Source organism: Gymnodraco acuticeps, unplaced genomic scaffold (genome assembly GCF_902827175.1).
Source record: "Gymnodraco acuticeps unplaced genomic scaffold, fGymAcu1.1, whole genome shotgun sequence".
Classification (NCBI taxonomy): Eukaryota; Metazoa; Chordata; class Actinopteri; order Perciformes; family Bathydraconidae; genus Gymnodraco; species Gymnodraco acuticeps.
In genome coordinates, this window is record NW_022990966.1 from 1712878 (window position 1) to 1733818 (window position 20941).

General features: G+C 45.9%; 1 protein-coding gene across 1 annotated transcript in view; it reads left to right on the forward strand.

Moving 5' to 3' along the window:
* The window catches only part of dctn1b (dynactin 1b), a 39082-nt gene extending 21485 nt beyond the window's left edge, over positions 1-17597 (forward strand). The window contains 22 exon segments of the mRNA XM_034235333.1: positions 4980-5184; positions 5734-5812; positions 7472-7631; positions 7852-7956; positions 8278-8469; positions 8553-8669; positions 8840-8992; positions 9451-9611; positions 9826-9994; positions 10154-10222; positions 10305-10517; positions 10821-10982; positions 11108-11239; positions 11338-11466; positions 11559-11701; positions 11785-11951; positions 12317-12328; positions 12963-13090; positions 13799-13985; positions 15159-15232; positions 15391-15480; positions 16255-17597. Coding sequence (XP_034091224.1) covers positions 4980-5184; positions 5734-5812; positions 7472-7631; positions 7852-7956; positions 8278-8469; positions 8553-8669; positions 8840-8992; positions 9451-9611; positions 9826-9994; positions 10154-10222; positions 10305-10517; positions 10821-10982; positions 11108-11239; positions 11338-11466; positions 11559-11701; positions 11785-11951; positions 12317-12328; positions 12963-13090; positions 13799-13985; positions 15159-15232; positions 15391-15480; positions 16255-16392 — 2985 coding nt within the window. The 3' untranslated portion in view covers positions 16393-17597.
* The last annotated feature ends 3344 nt before the right edge of the window (positions 17598-20941 follow it).

Below are 20941 nucleotides of genomic sequence, written 5' to 3' on the forward strand. Positions count from 1 at the left end.
ACGGAGATTTTCCTGCGTCACTTGCCTCCCCGGGTACAGACGGCGCTGGCCAACACGCCTGTCACGGAGCCCCGTGCTTTGGCTGAGGAAGCGGATCGTTTTTTCCTGGCTACGCAACAGCCCGGGGCAGAGACGTTAGCCGCGACGCTCAGCGGCCCACCGGCAGTCAAGAAAGCGTGGCGGAGGCCGGACACGGCTGTGGCTAGCCGGCGTGGAGACGCCGGAGAGTGCGTTTACCACGCACGTTTCGGGACAAGGGCGAAGAGATGCATCGCTCCGTGCAGCTACAAACCCCCGGGAAACGGAGGGGCCGGCGCTCAGTAGTGGCTCTGAGCGTCGGCGGCACGTGCAGGCTCCTCTTCGTCAGCGACAGCGTTTCGGGGAGCCTGTTTCTGTGTGACACGGGCGCTCAACGGAGCGTAGTTCCAGCGTCGAGTGAAGACGTCGCCCGTGGGGGGCACGGACCGCGATTGACGACGGCTAACGGCAGTCCCATTCGCACGTACGGCGTGAGGCCTATGTGTTTGTGCATCGGAGGACAGCGTTTCAGCTGGGATTTTGTGACAGCGGACATTTCTTTTCCCCTCCTCGGAGCGGATTTTTTGTGTGCTCATGGACTCTTAGTGGACGTTAAGAATAGGCGTTTGGTTGATGCCTTAAGGTTTTCTTCCCTCGTGTGCACACTTGGCAGCGCAGCGTACGACGGGCTGTCAGGCTCGCTGTCAGGTGCAGACACGTTTCTCAGACTGTTGGCCGAGTTTCCAGACCTGTCGCTACCCACCTTCTCTGCGCTTACCACTAAGCATGGCGTGGAACACCACGTCACTACCGGAGGGCCTCCTGTCTACGCCAGGGCCCGGCGGTTGAACCCTTCTAAGCTGGCTGTAGCGAGGGCAGAGTTCGCAACCATGGAGCGCCTGGGCATTGTCCGCCGCTCCGACAGTCCTTGGGCTTCCCCCCTGCACGTCGTTCCCAAATCGAACGGCGGGTTCCGCCCGTGCGGGGATTACCGCCGACTCAACGACGCCACTACGCCTGACCGCTATCCGGTGCCGCACATTCAGGACTTTTCGGCGCATCTGGCCGGTACGGGGGTGTTTTCCAAGGTGGACCTGGTGCGTGGATACCACCAGGTGCCCATGCACCCCCTGGACATTCCCAAGACAGCAGTGATAACGCCTTTTGGACTTTTTGAGTTCCTGCGGATGCCTTTTGGACTCAAGAATGCCGCTCAGACGTTCCAGCGCCTGATGGATTCGGTGCTGCGGGACCTGCCGTTTGTGTTTGTTTACCTCGACGACATACTCGTCGCCAGCGCTTCAGTGCAGGAGCACCTGTCCCACCTCCGAGCCCTTTTCACACGGCTCAACGAACACGGATTAATCATCAATCCTGCAAAGTGCCAGTTCGGGGTGTCGGACATCGATTTCCTGGGGCACCGCGTCACCAAAGGCGGTGCGACACCTCTGCCAGCGAAGGTGGAGGCTGTTGCGGCGTTTCCTCGTCCGCTCACAGCCCGGTCGCTCCGTGAGTTTCTGGGGATGGTGACTTTCTACCACCGTTTCATCGCCCGGGCCGCACACATCATGCGGCCGCTGTATGAAGCGTTGAAAGGCAAGACCCCCGTCCAGGAGATCGACTGGACAGCAGAGGCGGACGGCGCTTTTGCTGAGGTCAAGACCGCGTTGGCTCAGGCGGCTTTGCTGGCACACCCATCCTCTACGGCTCCCATCTCCATCACCACGGACGCGTCAGACTACGCGGTCGGCGCAGAGCACGAGCAGTGGGTGGAGGGCGCTTGGCAGCCGCTCGCCTTTTTCAGCCGCCAGCTGACGCCTAGAGAACGCAAATACAGCGCCTTTGACCGGGAGCTCCTCGGACTTTATTTGGCCGTGCGGCACTTCCGTTTCATGCTGGAAGGCCGTGAATTTACGGCGTTTGTCGACCACAAGCCGCTCACCTTTGCCATGTCAAAAGTGGCGGAGCCTTGGTCGGCACGTCAGCAGCGGCAGCTGTCCTACATATCGGAGTTCACTACGGACATTAAGCACGTGGCTGGCAAGTCGAACCTGGTTGCTGATTGCCTCTCCAGGGTCGTCATCGGTGCCGTCCAGTTGGGCCTGGACTATACTCGCATGTTGGCAGACCAGGTCACAGATCCCGGCGTCTAGGCCCTGAAGGTGGAGAGCGCGGGGCTGCGCTTGGAGGACGTGGTGTTCGGCGACGCGGGCATTACTCTCCTGTGTGACGTCTCTACGGGCCTGGCGCGGCCTGTCGTCCCTGCCAGCTGGAGGCGTCCTGTGTTCGAGGCTGTGCACGGCCTGTCACAACCCCGGCGTTAAACCTTCGGTCCGTTTGGTAGCGGCGAAGTTCGTTTGGCAAGGACTGAAAAGGGACGTGAGGACTTGGGCCAGGGAGTGCGTGGCTTGTCAACGCGCTAAGGTGCACCGCCACACGAAGGCCCTGTTGGAACGTTTCCTGGTGCCTGAGAGGAGGTTTGATCACGTCAACATTGACCTGGTTGGTCCGTTGCCTTCCTCTCAGGGGTTTTCCTACCTCCTCACCATGGTGGACAGGACGACCCGTTGGCCGGAGGCGGTTCCGCTCGTTTCGACATCAGCCGCAGACGTTGCCCGGGCCTTCATTGCAACGTGGGTGTGTCGTTTTGGCACCCCGTCAGACATTTCCTCAGACAGGGGCTCTCAGTTCACGTCCGAGCTCTGGAACGCTGTGGCAGGCGGTTTGGGGGTTAAGCTGCACAGGGCTACCGCTTACCACCCTCAGGCTAACGGTCTCTGCGAGCGCTTTCATCGCTCCATGAAGGCGGCCCTCAAGGCCGGCCTTACGGACGGTAACTGGGTCGACAAGCTGCCCTGGGTGATGCTGGGCCTGAGGACCGCACCTAAGGAAGATCTGCAGTGTTCTACAGCGGAGATGGTCTACGGTCAGCCGCTGAGAGTTCCGGGGGATTTCCTCCCAAATGCATCGGCTCCCTGGTCGGCGTCGGCCCAGCGGGCTTTCCTGCGTGCCGCCGCTGAGGCCTTTGTTCCGATCCCTACTACTCAGCACGGTACTCAGGTGTCCCAGGTTCCCGCAGAGCTCCGCTCGGCGGAGCACGTGTTCATCCGGCACGATGCGCACAGAGGCCCCCTGCAGCCCCCTTATGATGGGCCTTTCCGGGTCTTGGAGCACGGGGACAAGCACCTGGTGGTCGACCTGGGTGGCAAGGCCGAGCACGTCTCGGTGGACCGGGTGAAGGCTGCTCACCTGGACTTGGACCAGCCTGTGGTGCTGGCTCGACCTCCGCGACGGGGCCGCCCCCCAGCCTCGTCCCCTGTCACGGATTTAAGACCTGTTGTTCCGGTCCCTCCCCTTCCGGGGGCCGCACAGGCGGGAGTCACTTTTCCGACTCCCGTGCTCAGGAGTCGTGGGGGTCGGCGTGTCGTTCCTCCCCGCCATGCTGATTTTGTTTATGTGTGAATTCTGGGGGGGCTTGTGTGGTGACACGTTATTGGACATAATTCACCTTGCTTATTGTGTTGCCACACGGACCCTTTAGTGGGGAACACCTGTAGCTTTAGCTGCCATTCCTGCTAGCTCATCAGGCAGAGCAGTGCATGTGTTAACCTCTCTGAAAGTAATGGATAATAAAGATTGGAACTCCATTCTTAATACACCGCCTCCGACTCTCTTTTCACGGCACTACACTGGTGACCCTGACTTTTCCGAGAAAGTTTCCGGAAAATTAACGAACATGGCTGAGCGCGATGTTTTCATAAAGCTGCCGGAATTCTGGGAGCACACCGCGGAGGCATGGTTCGCACACGTGGAGGCACATTTCGCCTGCCGACGGGTCCGTGACGGGGACCTAAAATACTACCATGTGGTAGCAGCGCTGGGGAGCTCCACGTCGTCCAGGTTGGTGGGATTCATCGCAGCCCCCCCACATCATGGCAAATATGAGGCGATTAAGGCCCTTCTCCTTAAGACATTTAGCTTATCTGCTAAGGAGAGGGCCCGCCAGATACTTGACATTCAAGGCCTAGGAGACAGCAAGCCATCCCAGCTAATGGAGAAAATGCTAAATCTGCTAGGGGGGGAAGATCCCCGTATTTTATTCACGGAGATTTTCCTGCGTCACTTGCCTCCCCGGGTACAGATACACCGCCTCCGACTCTCTTTTCACGGCACTACACTCCTCTGTTTTCATTTAAACAGCTCCATATCCGTTAGCGCAGCTAGCTAGCACCAGAAGCTAACAACAACAATGCACGTAAGGTCTCTCTCTCGCTCGCTCGTGCCACACATACACACACCATCCCGGTCTTCCCAACAACCAGTCGGTGCCTGCCGGTGAGCGTGGAAGTGTGGTCTGCCACAAGCGGGCGGCAGGAGCGGGGCTGTCAGCATCAGCTTGTAGATGGTATTTTAAATTCGATGCGCTCTGAAACTACGGGGCGGCCGAGGAAAAAAAAAATACACATGCGTTAATCGCGTTAAAATAATTAGTGGCGTTAATTTTTTTTTGCGTTAACGCGTTATTAACGCGTTAACTTGACAGCCCTAATTTTTAGATCTCCTGCTCAGTACTCACAGATACGTATATTTTATAACGTAAATGGAACTAAAACAATTTAATTTACTTCTGTTTTAACCAGATGAGAACTAGTGAAATATATTAAATCCAGATCTTTTTCTGGTTTCGCTTCAAATGGTTTTGTTATTAAGTTTTCCATCTGAGAAAAATTACTCTGGTCAAACTGGAGGATAATTCTTTTAAACTTTAATGAGATAAACCCACTATTTCTTTTGAAGATTATTTTCTCCTTAAGGCAGAATGGAAACCCCACCCAAACAGCAGCAGGAAAATAAATAAAATAATTAATTTAAATGAGAAATTAACTTATTAAGAACCACAGAAAAGGGCAATCATCTCAATAAAACCCACATTATAAGCATACATAATCTTCTGTGTGTAGGAGGCTAAAGAAGCCCAGGAGGCGAAGGAGCACTACATGGAGGAGATGTCGGACACGGCAGATGCGATCGAGATGGCGACGCTGGATAAGGAGATGGCGGAGGAGCGGGCGGAGTCTCTGCAGCTGGAGGTCGACTCCATGAAGGAGAAAGTGGAGGAGCTCACCATGGACCTGGAGATCCTCAAACACGAGATCGAGGAGAAAGGTAGGGATTAACATTAAGACTCTATAGCACATTCTCAACCCTGCGTGAGGAATTAGAGAATATTCAAGGTCTTGTCTTGTAAATTAACCCCTTTTAATCTCAGATAAATGTATTTTTGTTTCTTGAGGATGTGCCATTTTTATTTCAAAGAATATTCTTGGTTTTTGGCCGTAGATTTGTGGGGTATTTCTTGTAAATTTACCCATTTAATCTTGGATAAGTATTTACTTTTTCTTGTATGTGCAATGTGCAATTTATTAAGAGAATAAATACATTTGGAAATCTAAATTTGTGATTTTCTTCACCTAAATTCACCTTTTTAATCTCAGAGAATATTCCAGTTTTCTCTCAAAAATGTGATCTTTCTTGCAAATTAACCACTTCAATTTCAAAGAATGTCCAAGTTTTTTGGATCCTCTTGGAAGTGTCATTTGGTGGATGTAAACTCAAATGTGTTGTTGGTGTGTTTAATCGCTGCAGAAACAAAAGGAAGAGTGTTATATATGTAGACTGTGGAGCTCAGATGTGTTTCTGGGGTTTCCCTCACAGGTTCGGATGGAGCGGCCTCCAGTTACCATGTGAGGCAGCTGGAGGAGCAGAACGGCCGACTGAAGGAGGCTCTGGTCAGGTAGGTGTGCTGATACCATCATTTTAATTGCTTTTATGACCCACTATACTATGACTTTTTCATGGAGAAAATGATGACTATAACTTTAAGACATTAACTGGACATATATGACTTTTATTTGTTGAAAAACATACGTGCTTTAATATAACTTTTTTCCATGGACCTGGAGATCCTGAAGCATTAGCAGAACAAATATTGTAGTCTTTGGGCACCTATGAGTTATTTTGACTGTTCACCCTGCAAGAAAGCCACTTATTATATTCATGTATTTATTTGAACAAGGACCATGCATACAAATACATTAATGAAGAGATGATTCATGCCAGATTTGAGCCAATAGTTAATTTCCATCTGCAGTGCTTATTGTGGTTTGACCATCTAGCTTAACTACAGAACTCCATATATACATATAAAACATATACTCCTATTTGATATACACTTCCAACATCAACATGACAGACTCACAGTCTCATGCCCCGGCCACACGAGGACGAAAACGGTCGTTTGCGTTACTGCTTAGTGTCATATAGACCGTTCGGCCACACGAGGACGACCGAATACGGCACTAAACGACTGCGGAAACGATAACGGGTCCCAAGGTGGATAGAACGGCATACGCAACGCTCTGGGGGGTCCAACGGCTCCGTGTGTACGCCCTATACGATCATTTTCTGATAATGATGATGCAATAGCCCCGCCTCTCCCCACCTCTGCCGCTCACCCCCGCGTCAAAGTAAACTGCACACTGAATTCAGATTATTTATCTTTCTCTCGATATGGACATAAACGCGAGAGAAGTCTAATCTGACAGGACGGAGACACCTCTCAAACTACCTAAACTAGTTATAAATATGTTTATTTTTACTGTCGGCCGGGTCACTCATTACTGGATCAGCTGCTGCATGAGACAGACACTGGCGCTGTCCAAAGAGAGGGAGGAAAAAGAGAGGCTCCGTGTATTTTATTATTATATTATATAGAGTCGTTATTCATTTGTTTTAAAGCTCAATAAATAACAAAGAAGACCTTTGCCCGACACTTTTATAATTTTGTCGGAAGATTTAAACTTTAATACACGTTGACTGGAGAAAAACTCTGCCCGGTTCCCTCGGCCCCCACCGCGGAGAATAAACAGAAGGGCAATCATGACAACCATGCTTCTTCGCTGCTTTTGTGGAGAAAGTTACAGCGCCACGTACAGGCTCCTGCATGTACTGCAGCTTCTCCAGCGGTTGGAGCTAAACGGAGCTGTCTCGTGTGGACAGACACTATCCGGATGACTATTGCGTGTGGACGGAAGCTTTTTTGCGTTTGCGTTAATCTTATGCGTTTAGCCGTTTTCGTCCTCGTGTGACCGGGGCATTAATAAACAAGAAATACAGGAAAACAAAACAGCTCTAACTCAGTATATTAACCACGTTTAACGTAAAGGAAATATGTTGAATATAAATAACCATACATCGTATATAACTTCTAATACAGTTCATCGCCCTTAAACAAACACAAAAATACAATTTATATAATGTGTATAAAGGCGACATTTTGTATGTCCTCTGTGTTTTTAAAACGTCACATGTTCAGTTTTTGTTTCTTAAAATCAATTGATGATTTAAAGATTGGATCCACATGTCGATGGTTTTCTTTCTCGCTGTGTTTTAGGATGAGAGACCTGTCGTCGTCGGAGAAGCAGGAACATCTGAAGTTGCAGAAGCAGATGGAGAAGAAGAACGTGGAGCTGGACGCCCTGAGGGGCCAGAAGGAGAATCTGCAGGAGGAGAGGACGGCCGCGGAGAAGACCATCGACGAGCTCAAAGAACAGGTCGGCGTTTTTATATCTGCAGGACGCCGGAATCTGCCTCTTTACTGACCGTTACTTTGACTATTAGACAGAAATAGATATACTGTATTTATTATGAGTTATTTCCAGGAAATCAATGGTAATGGAAACGTTTATAGCAGACGTTTCCATGCTGATATATGATGCCGAAGAGGCAAATAGTTCTTCCCTCTCTGATGATGATAATGAGCTCTGGTTTCAGGTGGATGCGGCTCTGGGGGCGGAGGAGATGGTGGAGATGCTGACGGAGAGGAACCTGGACCTGGAGGAGAAGGTCCGGGAGATGAGAGAGACCGTCACCGACCTGGTGAGAGAAAAACATCAGTTCATTTAGACCAGGGTGATCCAATTTATTATTACTGGAAAAGATACATTGGTGTATTTGAAAAATGAAAAATCACTCTATGGGACCTGGGATTAGAGATTAGTATTATTTGTACTATGTTATTACTTTTTGTTTGTTGACATACTATACTATGACTTTTTTAAACTACAACCTTAATATATATACATACATCTATTTAAAAAGGCTACATACAGAAAAATAAAGAAACTCAGGTCATCTCCAGAAAATAATGTAATTATTAATTCCAACTTTTTGTCCCTGCTTGTTGTCTCCTGTCGTCAGGAAGCCATAAACGAGATGAACGACGAGCTGCAGGAAAACGCCCGGGAGACGGAGCTGGAGCTGAGGGAGATGTTGGATCTGGGAACGGCGAAAATCAGAGAGTCGGAGAAACACGTTGAAGCGGCGCAGGAGACCGTGGCCGATTACCAGCAGACCATCAAGAAGTACCGTGAGCTCACGGCACACCTGCAGGTACAGTGGGAACGTTTAAAATCAAGGCATAATGTTTAAATATGTGTTTCTGTGTAAATATTCTTCTTCCTCTGTTTCTGCAGGAGGTGAACAGGGAGCTGACCAGCCAGCAGGAAGCCTCCGCCGAGCTGCAGCAGCAACCGGCCCCAGAGATGTTTGATTTCAAGATTAAGTTTGCAGAGACGAAGGCCTACGCCAAGGTCAGCTCTGTTGTCTGAATAATGAAACAATAAATCAGCCTGAATATCCTGTTCCATCCCTTTTTATCTCTAACTGTGCTTGTGTATCCATTATGCAGGATCTGTATATTATTTTAAATGTCTGTATCCTGAGTTTTAAACACATGCTCTCTGTGTTGTGTTGTCTTTAGGCCATTGAGATGGAGCTGAGGAAGATGGAGGTGGGTCAGGCTAACAGACACGTCTCTCTGCTGACCTCCTTCATGCCCGAGTCCTTCCTGCGTCATGGAGGAGATCACGACTGCATCCTGGTGCTGCTGCTCATTCCCAGACTCATCTGCAAGGTAAACACGCCACAGCTCACTCAGTAACATACATGAGGAATGTGCTAGAGTAAGCATGGTCCTGATTTATTTTAAAGAAAAAACGATCTTATCGATCCCAATCGGAAAAACAGGGTATTAAGGCCATTGTTATAGGAGGTGTTAAATATTGACAAAAACTCACATCCTACAAGAAACTAATTATTATTATCTGAGATTAAAATCACATAATTGCTGCAAATCATATGTGTGTGTGTGTGTGTGTGTGTGTGTGTGTGTGTGTGTGTGTGTGTGTGTGTGTGTGTGTGTGTGTGTGTGTGTGTGTGTGTGTGTGTGTGTGTGTGTGTGTGTGTGTGTGTGTGTGTGTGTGTGTGTGTGTGTGTGTGTGTGTGTGTGTGTGTGTGTGTGTGTGTGTGTGTGTGTGTGTGTGTGTGTGTGTGTGTGTGTGTGTGTGTGTGTGTGTGTGCGCGCGCGCGCAGGCGGAGCTGATCAGCAGGCAGGCGCAGGAGAAGTTCGATCTGAACGAGAGCTCTGCGCAGCGGGCCGGGCTGAAGGGAGCGGCCGGAGAGCAGCTGAGCTTCGCTGGAGGACTGGTCTACTCGCTCAGTCTGCTGCAGGCCACGCTGCACAAATACGAGCAGTACGTATGAACAGAAATACACAGAGAGTCTGAGCACTGAGAGATGACGAACAAGATATCAATGCTTGATTCCACTTTATGCGTCTATATTTGTAAACTTCCCATTTTGAGAAATGTCTTTCCTTCTGTGCAGTTTTTTATGTGGAATTCTCTGCTGGAATATACAGATGTATTAAATGTAACTATCAATACAAATATCAATACTGTGTGTCAGGGCTCTGGCTCAGTGCGGTGTGGATGTCTATAAGAAGATCGGCACTCTGTACCCGGAGATGATCGTCCACGAGCGCTCTCTGGACTTCCTGATCGACCTGCTGCACAAAGACCAGCTGGACGAGACCGTCAACGTGGAGCAGCTCACCAAGGCCATCAAATACTATCAGGTATTCACACACACACACACACGCACACGCGAAAAGATTTGAATTATCCTGCATGTTAATTTTTTAAAAAGCTTTAAAAAACGACTGGTTTTCTTTGAACTCTCATATAACCCTGAACGTGAATTTCTACTTATTCCTACCAAATGTGTCCCTTCTCAGCACCTGTACAGCATCCACCTGGCGGATCAGAGCGAGGACTGCACCATGATGCTGGCTGATCACATCCGAGTGAGTACAACACATAGATAAGATCATAATAATATCTATATAATGTCCGTGTGTCTAACTGCTTCCTTTGTGTCCCCTTCAGTTTACCCAGAGTGCTTTGGACTGCATGTCGGTGGAGGTGGGGCGCCTGCGGGCGTTCCTGCACGCGGGCCAGGAGAAGTCGGGCCTGGCGGTGCTGCTGAAGGACCTCGAGACGTCCTGCAGCGACACCCGGCAGTTCTGCAAGAAGATCCGCCGCAGGATGCCGGGCACCGACGCGCCGGGGATACCGGCAGCACTCAGCTTTGGACAACAGGTAACCACGGAAACCAAACACTCAACCTCGTGCAGAACGGTACATTTTTAATGACAAACTATTTTTATCACATATTACTTTTAGCTTTTTTTATGACATGACACTTTTTTGTGACATTTTATTTCTTTGTCCCTTTTTGCATAATGACTTTCTCTATAACACTTCAAAGCTTACATTCGGTGTCATATTTTTTTTTTGTTGCAAATTACCAATAAGAATTCTAGATTATTTTTAAATTTAGTTTTAAAGTTATGTAAAAGCTCTATAAGTTAGTTTGACTAAACTAAGTGGTGTTGTGGTCAGGTGTGCGACACGCTGTCAGACTGCAGGAAGCACCTGACCTGGGTGGTGGCGGTGCTGCAGGAGGTGGCAGCAGCCGGAGCTCAGATGGTGTCTCCTCTCGGGGAGCAGGAGGGACTCGCTGCCGTCAAACTGGAGGACGTGGCCTTCAAGGCCGGAGAGCAGGTATTGAAAATGTTGAATAGCAGTTATTGCTAATGAAATGCCTTTTCAGATGTTTCTTTAATACCTTTAGTGCAGATTCAAAGTAAGGAGTCTTCTGGAGAAATGACCATCACCGGTATTTTCAGATCTATGGCTCTCAGGGCGTTAACCCCTACGATAGTCTGCGGCAGTCCTGTGGCATGGTCATAGCCACCATGAACAAGATGGCCACCGCCATGCAGGAGGGAGAATACGACTCAGAGAGGCCTCAGAACAAGGTGTGTGTCAGGAAGCAGCTCTGTGTGTCACTGTGCAAATGTCTTGTTTCACACCTCAGCATGAATGGAGCATGAGCTGATGTTTCTCTGTTTTTCAGAATCCTCCTCCTGTGGATCTGCGGGCAGCCGCTCTTCGGGCTGAGATCACCGACGCTGAAGGTCTCGGCATGAAGCTGGAGGACAGAGAGACGGTCATCAAAGAGCTGAAGAAGTCTCTGAAGATCAAGGTAAACACACCGAGAATAAAAACCCGTTGACTGTGGAACACTCTTATTTATATTCTGATTTTAAATGCATGAAACCCTGTGTGTGTGTTCAGGGCGAGGAGCTGAGCGAGGCCAGCGTGCGGCTCAGTCTGCTGGAGAAGAAGCTCGACAGTTCGTCCAAAGACGCAGACGAGCGCGTTGAAAAGATTCAGACTCGACTGGACGAGGCCCAGACGCTGCTGAAGAAGAAAGAGAAGTGAGACCTCTGACCTCGGACCTCAGACAGGAAGTCGTGTTTTATAACAGATCCTCAGCTGAGCGATGTTTCTTTATCTGCAGGGAGTTCGAGGAGACGATGGACGCTCTGCAGGCCGACATCGACCAGCTGGAGGCAGAGAAGGCGGAGCTAAAGCAGAGAATCGGCAGCCAATCAAAGGTCGGCCCCGACGGGCTGAGAGGAGCCTCGCCCTCAGGGATCGCCTCCATCGTCAGCGGAGGGGCTGGAGGTGAGAGACAGAGAAAACATGTTGTCATATTTTTTATATTTTATAGTTAATTTGTATCTTTTAGCTGTTTTTTTGTAAAGAATAGGGCTGAACAAATTATCCACATTTTATCCAAATTACAATGTGGTATTCAAACTGCAGGAAGCACAATATTTTGTGTTTAAATGTCATTTTGATGAAGTGTTGTGGAGCTGCAGAGATATCCCTTCCTACAAATCTACAGACAAATCAAAACATTTTAATATCTTTTTAAATGATGATGAGAATTATGATTTTTTCCTCTAATATCAATATTTGAAGTCCTCTTTTTCACCCTAACAACCATTGACCTCAACTTTCTCTTCCTAATCTCTTCCCTCCTGCAGAGGAACAAAAAGGTATCTCCTGCTGTTACTGGCTGCTGTTGTTCATCCCGCATGCTATTCTTTCTTAGACTGTGCATGGTTTGATGGATGTGAAATACTGCATGCATAATCTATTCAGGGAAAGCAAATCATTTTGATCCTTTTAAAGAAAAAAAAACTTTGAAGGGTTTTAGAAATCTAATAAGAAACAATAAAAACTAAATCTAAGCTTTTTTTCCACGCTCCAGCCTTTTCTTCATACACAACGAAGTCTAAGTTTGACGAAGTCTGATCGAGGAATGAGCATTATGTCATATTTATTAATGTCTTTCATTTATTGTAAAGCACTTTGAATTGCCTTGTGTTGAAAAGTGCTATATAAATAAAGTTGCCTAAGTCTAAAATGTATCGTGTTGAAAACTGGTATTAAACAGTTAATACCAGTTTTTAGGTATAAATGATCTATTAATATGATATTCATCCCATCATTCTGCATCCTCCAGCATGAACATCCTCTGCTATATGGTCACAATGAATATTTACAAAAATGTTGTAACCTGTTTTTCATTTAAACTGAGAATACAAACACCAGCTGAGGTTGTTTACTGAATGTGAAATGAAGGTAAGGGTGCAGTCAGGTGTGAATAACGTGTCTCTCGCTCCGCAGCGAACATGATGTCGGCCGTCGGCTCGGCTTCAGGTCTGCAGGTGGTCGACTCCCCGCTGCTGAGTCAGCAGATCGACGCTCAGAGACTCTGCATCAAACACCTGAAGAACGAAAACAACAGGCTGAAGGTACAACACCACTCTCTACATATTTACATGACATGATATTTTATTTCAATCTCAGTCACATTTACATTAAAGGTCACCTATTGTGCAAAATCCACTTTTTCCTCTCTCTTCTACATCAACGTGTGTCCCCTCTTCTTCATGTCTCTTCTACATCAACATGTGTCCCCTCTTCTTCATGTCTCTTCTACATCAACACGTTTCCCCTCTGTGGAAAGAGATTCTGAAAGTTTCAGGAACAAAGATTCTCTCTCTTTTTGTCCTGATCCATTTCTATAAAAACCTGTCTGAAAACGAGCTGATCAGATTTTGGCCACTTTATGATGTCATAACGATTTGTTGGGCTTGTGTAACCATTAGCCAATCAGCAACCAAGGTACCCCCCCCACCTTAACACCTGAATCTCCTCCTAGAGCACCATTGTGTTCTTTGTAACCAGATATCTCTCAGAGGGGCGTGGGGAGGGGCTCCTTATTTTCATCTAAAGTAACAGACAGAGAATCAGCACTTTGGAAACAGGGCTGAAACAGAGGGGATTATGGGTAATGCTGCAATGATCTGTTTGATGTTTGGAGCCAAACACTTCAGAGACATGTTCTGTATATATCTGAGACCTATAATATATTGATGAAAAACAGTATAATAGGAGACCTTTAAGCATTTAGCTATTGTTACATGAGGATTTACTGTGTCCACATGTGCCCCCTGCAGGCGGAGAAGATGCGTGCCCAGCTGGCCTCTCTGCCCCCCCTCCACGTTACCAAACTCCCCTGTGGAGAGGGAGGTCGCCCTGAGGTTCTCTCCAGCGCGCTGTACCGCAAAACAGACCAGCTGCTGGAGACTCTGCTGCAGATGAGCGCCAACGTGAAGGTGGTGGACATCACCGGGAAGTCTCCAGGTACACAATTGAAAACATTGTTCCTGTCCACACCAGTTTTACAATTAAAGTTAGATTCACCCTTAAGAAATCCAGATGAGAGAAATTAAATAAAATAGTTAAATGTTGACAGACAGAGTTCAGACTAGGAGTGCTTCAATCCACCTGTTCCTGTGCTTTTTTGTATTGTGTGCATTCAAAACCTGAGGAGAAACAGCAGTAGCGGGCGAAAGCTTTTTTTCTTGGTTGAGGTGGAAGGAAAATAAATGTGATGAAGTAACATTTATACAGATTTAGGGAATAAACGCTGACATGTCATCTGATGAGGTCAAAATACAGACACCAACCCATATTTAATATTTCATTTGAGTTTTATACATCTTCCACTGGTGCCAGTTCATTACGATACCTTGTTTGACCCTTTTCTTCTGTAATGCTATATTGGGTTTATATTCAGGGTATATGCAGGAATCCTGAAGTCACATGTAAGACCTTTTTAAGACCCTTTCCATACATTTTAAGACCTCATCGCCACTTTGAGTTTTAACCGGTTACCTTGGCGACACACTTTACCTCACATTGACTATATACAGTATTGATTGTCCTTCCTCCTTATCTTCCAACCATTTGGACGCAGACTTGCATTTCCCCATAACGATGTTGTTTAACAACCGGCGTAAACGGACCTTCGCGCTATCAAGCAGTGAGCGCGCGATGTCCTGTTCAGATGACGTCAAATCCAACGGGATGCCATAAATAAACTACACAGAATCACACTACACACCTACGCAATGATTACATTCAGGCAGACTGTAGAACACAACCTCTTTGGACCATTTATATACTTATTGAAAACAAGCTACAAAATGTAATACCTTGGAAAATGCCCTTTAATACTTTTTAATAGCCTTCATTTTCGCTAAATTGATTTATCAACTTTTAATACTTTTTAAGACCCCGCGGACCCCCTGGTATTGTATGGATGAACTAACTCCTTATAATAGTAGTGGATAGAAACAAACATTTACAATTCGTAAAGATGGAAACCTGGCTACTGACAGACCTGAGTGCAGTGGTACTTTTGTGAGATTGTTAGTCGCTTCTTTATAAAAAAGTATAATCACGGTTTGAAAGCACTTTCAAACCGTGTAACTCCCTGCATGAATAACACATATTTTTGCATTTGTCCTGCAGTGACACCTGGTGCTCAGCTGCTGGAACAAACAGCTAGATTACAATCACTGAGCGACACTCTGGGCAGACTGAAGGTAAACACAGTGATAGAAAAAACGAAAATCCACAGAAATTAAATTAAACTTTCATTCAAAGAGGAGAATATATTACTGTAAATAGAGTACATGCCTCCACCCTTCATTGACTCACCCTACAGGCTGGTTAAGGTGAATCTTCCTCTCTTTTCTCTCAGGATGAAGTAGCAGAGCACATCGTCCACCAGCAGCCTGGAGCTCGGGTCTCGTCTGATTTCGCGACGTTCCCCTCAACTTTGTTTGTTAAAGTAAGAGCTGCAGACGCACAGCAACACTTGTTGTTATTGAGCATTTGGTCTGGCGTTGGGATTCATAAAGGAGGGTTAACCAAAGCCTTAACAGTGACTATTTTAAAGCTGTATCATCAATACCCAGTGTTTTTGACAACAACGCTTCTCCACCTGGTATTTCTTTGTTAATAGAGCACCGTTAGAGGTCTTAAAGGTCACCTATTATGCAAAATCCACTTGTTCATGTCTCTTCTACATCAACATGTGTCCCCTCTGTGTAAAGAGATTCTGAAAGTTTCAGGAACAAAGATTCTCTCTCTTTTTGTCCTGATCCATTTCTATAAAAACCTGTCTGAAAATGAGCTGATCAGATTTTGGCCCCTTTATGATGTCATAACGATGTGTTGGCTCGTGTAACCATTAGCCAATCTGCAACCAAGGTAACCCCCCCCCCTTATCACCTGAATCTCCTCCTAGAGCACCATTGTGTTCTTTGTAACCAAATGTCTCTCAGAGGGGCGTGGGGAGGGGCTCCTTATTTTCATCTAAAGTAACAGACAGAGAATCAGCACTTTGGAAACAGGGCTGAAACAGAGGGGATTATGGGTAATGCTGCAATGATCTGTTTGGTGTTTGGAGTCAAACACTTCAGAGACATGTTCTGTATATATCTGAGACCTGTGATATATTGATGAAAAACAGTATGATAGGAGACCTTTAAAGTACAGAGTCAGGTAGGCTGAAGTTAAAGGATCTCACCTCTCTCCACTCTGAATGTTTCCCTCTCTCCAGGCGAAGGAGGAGCGGCAGGGCGACACGGTGCTGGTGGGCCGGGTCATGGTGCCGTGTTCCCGCGGTCAGGAGCAGGTGCACCGCCTCGTCCTGTCGCAGACTCAGCTGCATCGAGTTCACAGTCTGCTGCGCACCTGAGCTCCACCTGCTGCTGCACCCCCCCCCTCCTCCGCTGAGACCAGGGTCCACTGCAGGGCCAACAGGGGAGAAACCAGGAGGTACTTCAAGAGGAGAGAATCTTTATCTTCTGTGAAAAGCACGCTGATCTGTGACAGTGTGACGGCTAGTCTGAGACCAGTTTGATCTCAAGATCACTCTGGGTATAATTTGAATTGTTTCAGTCGTGTTTAAAGCAAAAAATGTAGTCATTCGCCTATTTTTGCTTTTTAAAAGGGACTTGTCTTATATGACAGTGAGCTGAATGTCATTGGGTTTTTGACAGTTGGTCAAAAAAAATCGGAAGAAGCCGATAAAGATCTTTGGTAAATTAATTTTTCTCAATTTATCAACTAAACGATTAACCGAGAAAATGATCTTGTAAACTACCAATTTCTGAAAATGTTCAAACTAAATCGGCTTAAATTTCAGAAAACATTTAAATTATTAGCTTTAAAAAGTGATATTACGACAAATATTGTCTTTGCCAAATAAAAAATGAAAACAGTTGTAACTTTCAGTCGGTTCAGATCCTTCTGTCATTGGTCTCGATCCAATATCAGATTTGACTGAATGTTTTCCGAAGTGACTCTTTTATCAAACTGCTCTCTGACTGCTGCCGGGCAAACTGTAACTGATACTGGCTCACGACTACAGATTATTGTACCTGCGCTGCTGCATGCTGCCCAGACTCACTGAGTTTCTTTGTTGCGTAGAATATTTATGAGACTCCCGTTTGGCCCGGTGTGGATCCTGCACAGTGTCGTTTATATCATTCAGCCAAAACACCGGATGTTGCTCCATGTTTCTGTGTTACAGCTGCACCGTATTAGAAGGCTCATGTTGTAAACTTGTAATCACTTGTGTGCTCCATTTTTATAACTTTACTGTCTAAAGGGAAGAAGGAAATGGTAAATAATAGATATGAAGTCGTTGATATTTTACTGTGGTTTGATCAAAGACACGTTTGGCACATAACAGGAAAAACAATAAAGGAAAACAAATCCTGCACGTTGAATTTACTTAGATGTAACTTTATTTTACATTAGAATTACAGTTACATGCAACGACAGACATTGTTGTATTTCCCTCTGTGGTTTGATTTAAACCTTGTGGACTGCATAGAATTTTAAAAAGATTATTTAAAGGGATTAAATGTTGAAAATCATTGTAATGTTTATCTAAAAGCATTATCTGGCTTCAATTATTCAGTATTTATTACACTTGTGGTGTAAATTCCAGCGGGTCGCTTCTTTTACACGCTCTGTGAAAAAAGACACGCTGGTTGTAGAGAGGCGAAGTCCCGCCCATCTACTTCCGCCCCATGGGACCTTATTTCGGAAAAATTATGTATTGAAGTCAATGGAGAGAGAAAGATTATCTTCCGATCCCGTTTGAATTGTGCCACGAATTACACATATGATGTTTGTCAATCTTAAAAAATTATTTCCATGTCAAAAAAGTCAGTTTGTCGTAAAACTGTTGAAATATTAGACTATGAAAAATACGCAACTAGAAAGACTACAAATCCCAGAATCTCGGTCCCGCATGCTGGCTCTTACGGAACCGACTAACTCCCCTTGTGTGTATGCACAGCTCTCAACGTGTCCAGACTTGTAGTGATTTTCACCTCTTTTAATACTTTCCGCCTCATTCTGAAAGAAAGAAGTGAAATGTGCAACGTGACGGCCGTCTTGGTGCGAGACGGGAGATGTAGTTCATTGAGAGGTTTCACACACAAAGTGTTACTTCACAGTTTCACGACACTTTAAAAAAATGTTGACTCCTAAAATTATCTTTTAAATTGACAAACATCATACAATTACACATTCGTGGCACAATTCAAACGGGATTGAAAGATAATCTTTCTCTCTCTATTCTTTCACACACACACATACGGGTATTGGGCCGAGGGCGACACCGTACTTCCGGTAGCCGCCATTTCACACGAGGTGCAAGCAGAATATCATAGTCTATTGCCTTAATCAATATCTAGTCAACTCTAAAATACCACATATATGCATTGGCATGATAATATTATTGTGACAAGTGGGGTATTCACCTGGTGTTTCCAGAAGATAGACGTAGATGCTGCCAAAATCGACCGAAGGCCACTTTCGAGGGTCGTTTTCCATACATCTGCAGGCAGTCTGTAAGGGCAATCCGACAACCCACACAGCTCTAGTTTACGCTGGTAACGACCTAGAGCACACCCCTCAAGTCCAGAGATGTAATCCGAAGACATGCAGCGATTTCTTCGGTCGTTAATTCAGAAAAAAAACCTAGTGCGCTCTGCCTGGCAACGTTAGCTAGCTGTTTATATTAGCACCTCCAGGATATTTGCACCTCCAGGAAAATGGCATATTTATATATATAAATATATATATATATGCATTGTGGGTAGCTCGTGACGTCACTGTGTGTGAAAGAATTGACTTCAATACATACTTTTTCCGAAATAAGGTCCCATGGTGCTCCCCCGGAAGGGGAGGGACTTCGCCTCTCTATTGGTACATTTACCGAATTACAAAAGAAAAGTCCAGGGTTGTGTTCTGATAATCCAAAAATCAGCTCCTAAATTCTAACCCTATCTCCTATTCCTTGACCTCTGAGTGAAACGTCACGGGGTTAAGGGATAGTGGATAGGAGAATTAAAAAGGATTTAGGAGAAGAGACTGCGGTACTTTAGAGCAGGGGTGGGGAACCTCCGGTCCCCGGGCCGTATACGGCCCGCGAGACCATTTGGTATGGCCCTCGAGGTAATTTATAAACACACGCAAAAAAGAAAAAAATTAAAGAAATCTAGACCGCAAAAAAATTAAACAAGCGAGTGCCTGTTTTTCCTGGCCAAGGTCAGGGTCCTTGAACACAACACGAGCCTAACGTGTCATCACGTGGTATATGTCTCGTCTGACAGGGGTGCAGTTCTGACGGAGAGCACCGGAACGTCGCTCCGGCACTTCCAAAAATTGCAGTACCGATAAGGAGCCGTACACATGCCGCAGTTTCTGTGTGTCTGTGTCTTTAGTTGAAAGCCCAGTGGCGATCTGTTCATCTGTCATTCTGATCATACAGTCAATAACTTTGTTGTTATTAGCATCTGGTTAGCTAGCTATGCTAACGAATATAAGAAGCTTTTTTCTCTCCAACCAGTGAGGTAAAGGCACATCTTTATATGATCATTATTATAAAAAAATAAGAGAATAAAGTAAACAGGTATAAAATACTATATGACAGTAAAAAAAAAGTTGTTATTAATAAACAAGAATACAGTTTGAAAGGGGAGTGATTTGTAAAATGTCCATAAATAAAAAGTAAATCTGTTTACAGTTCTGTTTCATATGGGTGTTGAGAGATGTATCCATAGATCTCCTAATGTTGCTCTCAAAGTGCTCCAGATTGATGCTTTTAACTTCAATATTTAAAAAAAAATCTTCCCGGGGGAGCATGCCCCCCGGACCGCCCTAAAGGAGGTTAGGTCCCCCCCACTTAAATCATGTTCACATGGATAGGAAACTAAATACATTTGCACACATCTTGTGTCCATATCTTTCTGTTTTGGTGGTCACGCCACACCGTGCACGTGCATGCATCCTCATGGCAAGATATCTGGATTAAGAGGTTGCTTTTTCTTTGCACAGCATGAAAGAAAGGTGAAATGAATGGGCTGTGATTTTAGTATTTTTAAGCAGAGGTCAATAATTTGTGCGGCCCTCGGAGGATGTTGAAAAAATTGAAATGGCCCTTGAGAGGAAAAAGGTTCCCCACCCCTGCTTTAGTGAATCCGGGGTTGCGTTCCAATAGTCCATTTAGTTTAGGAACCTTCCGAACGGAGTGAAATGACCCGGAAGTACGTCATGATATAATTTCTCGGTCATAATCGGTTGTTTCCGTGAACGTCCGACTGTTGAGTGACGGCAAATGCTGCGGCTGCAATGCATTGTGGGGCAGCATTTTCTCCTCTCCTTTCGGTAAGAGAGGTCCAGTGGTTCCTAAGCTAAAGGAGGTTATAAAGGAAGTTTGAAACCTCCTTTCCTTTCATTTAGAGAATTGGAACGGCACTTATCATGGCTGCCAGTGACGTACTTCCAGGTCATTTCACTCCGTTAGGAAGGTTCCTAAGCTAAATGGACTATTGGAACGCAACCCAAAAATGTGTGCGGTACCTTTTGTTCTGCTGACTTCCTGTTGCCGCTTCAAGCTTCGTCCGAGCCTTAACGCCTCGTGGAAAAGAGCGGTCACCTGCCTTATGATGTTTGATTTATTCAACGCAAAACTACATCTCTGCCAAAGAATCAGTTTCATCACATTTGCCATGGCTTATTTTTTTAAACAAAGGCTTTTAGGTTATTAATCCATGCTAATTATTTAAATGATTTGATAGAGTATTCATGTTTACATTGTTTAGTCATGACTTGAAGATTTATTTGACTATTTAACGAATGGGCAAAGTGCATCTACTTAGCTGTAGTGTAAGAGGGAAAATGCAGACTTTTTAATTTATTTATTCATCTTGTTATTTATGTGTGAA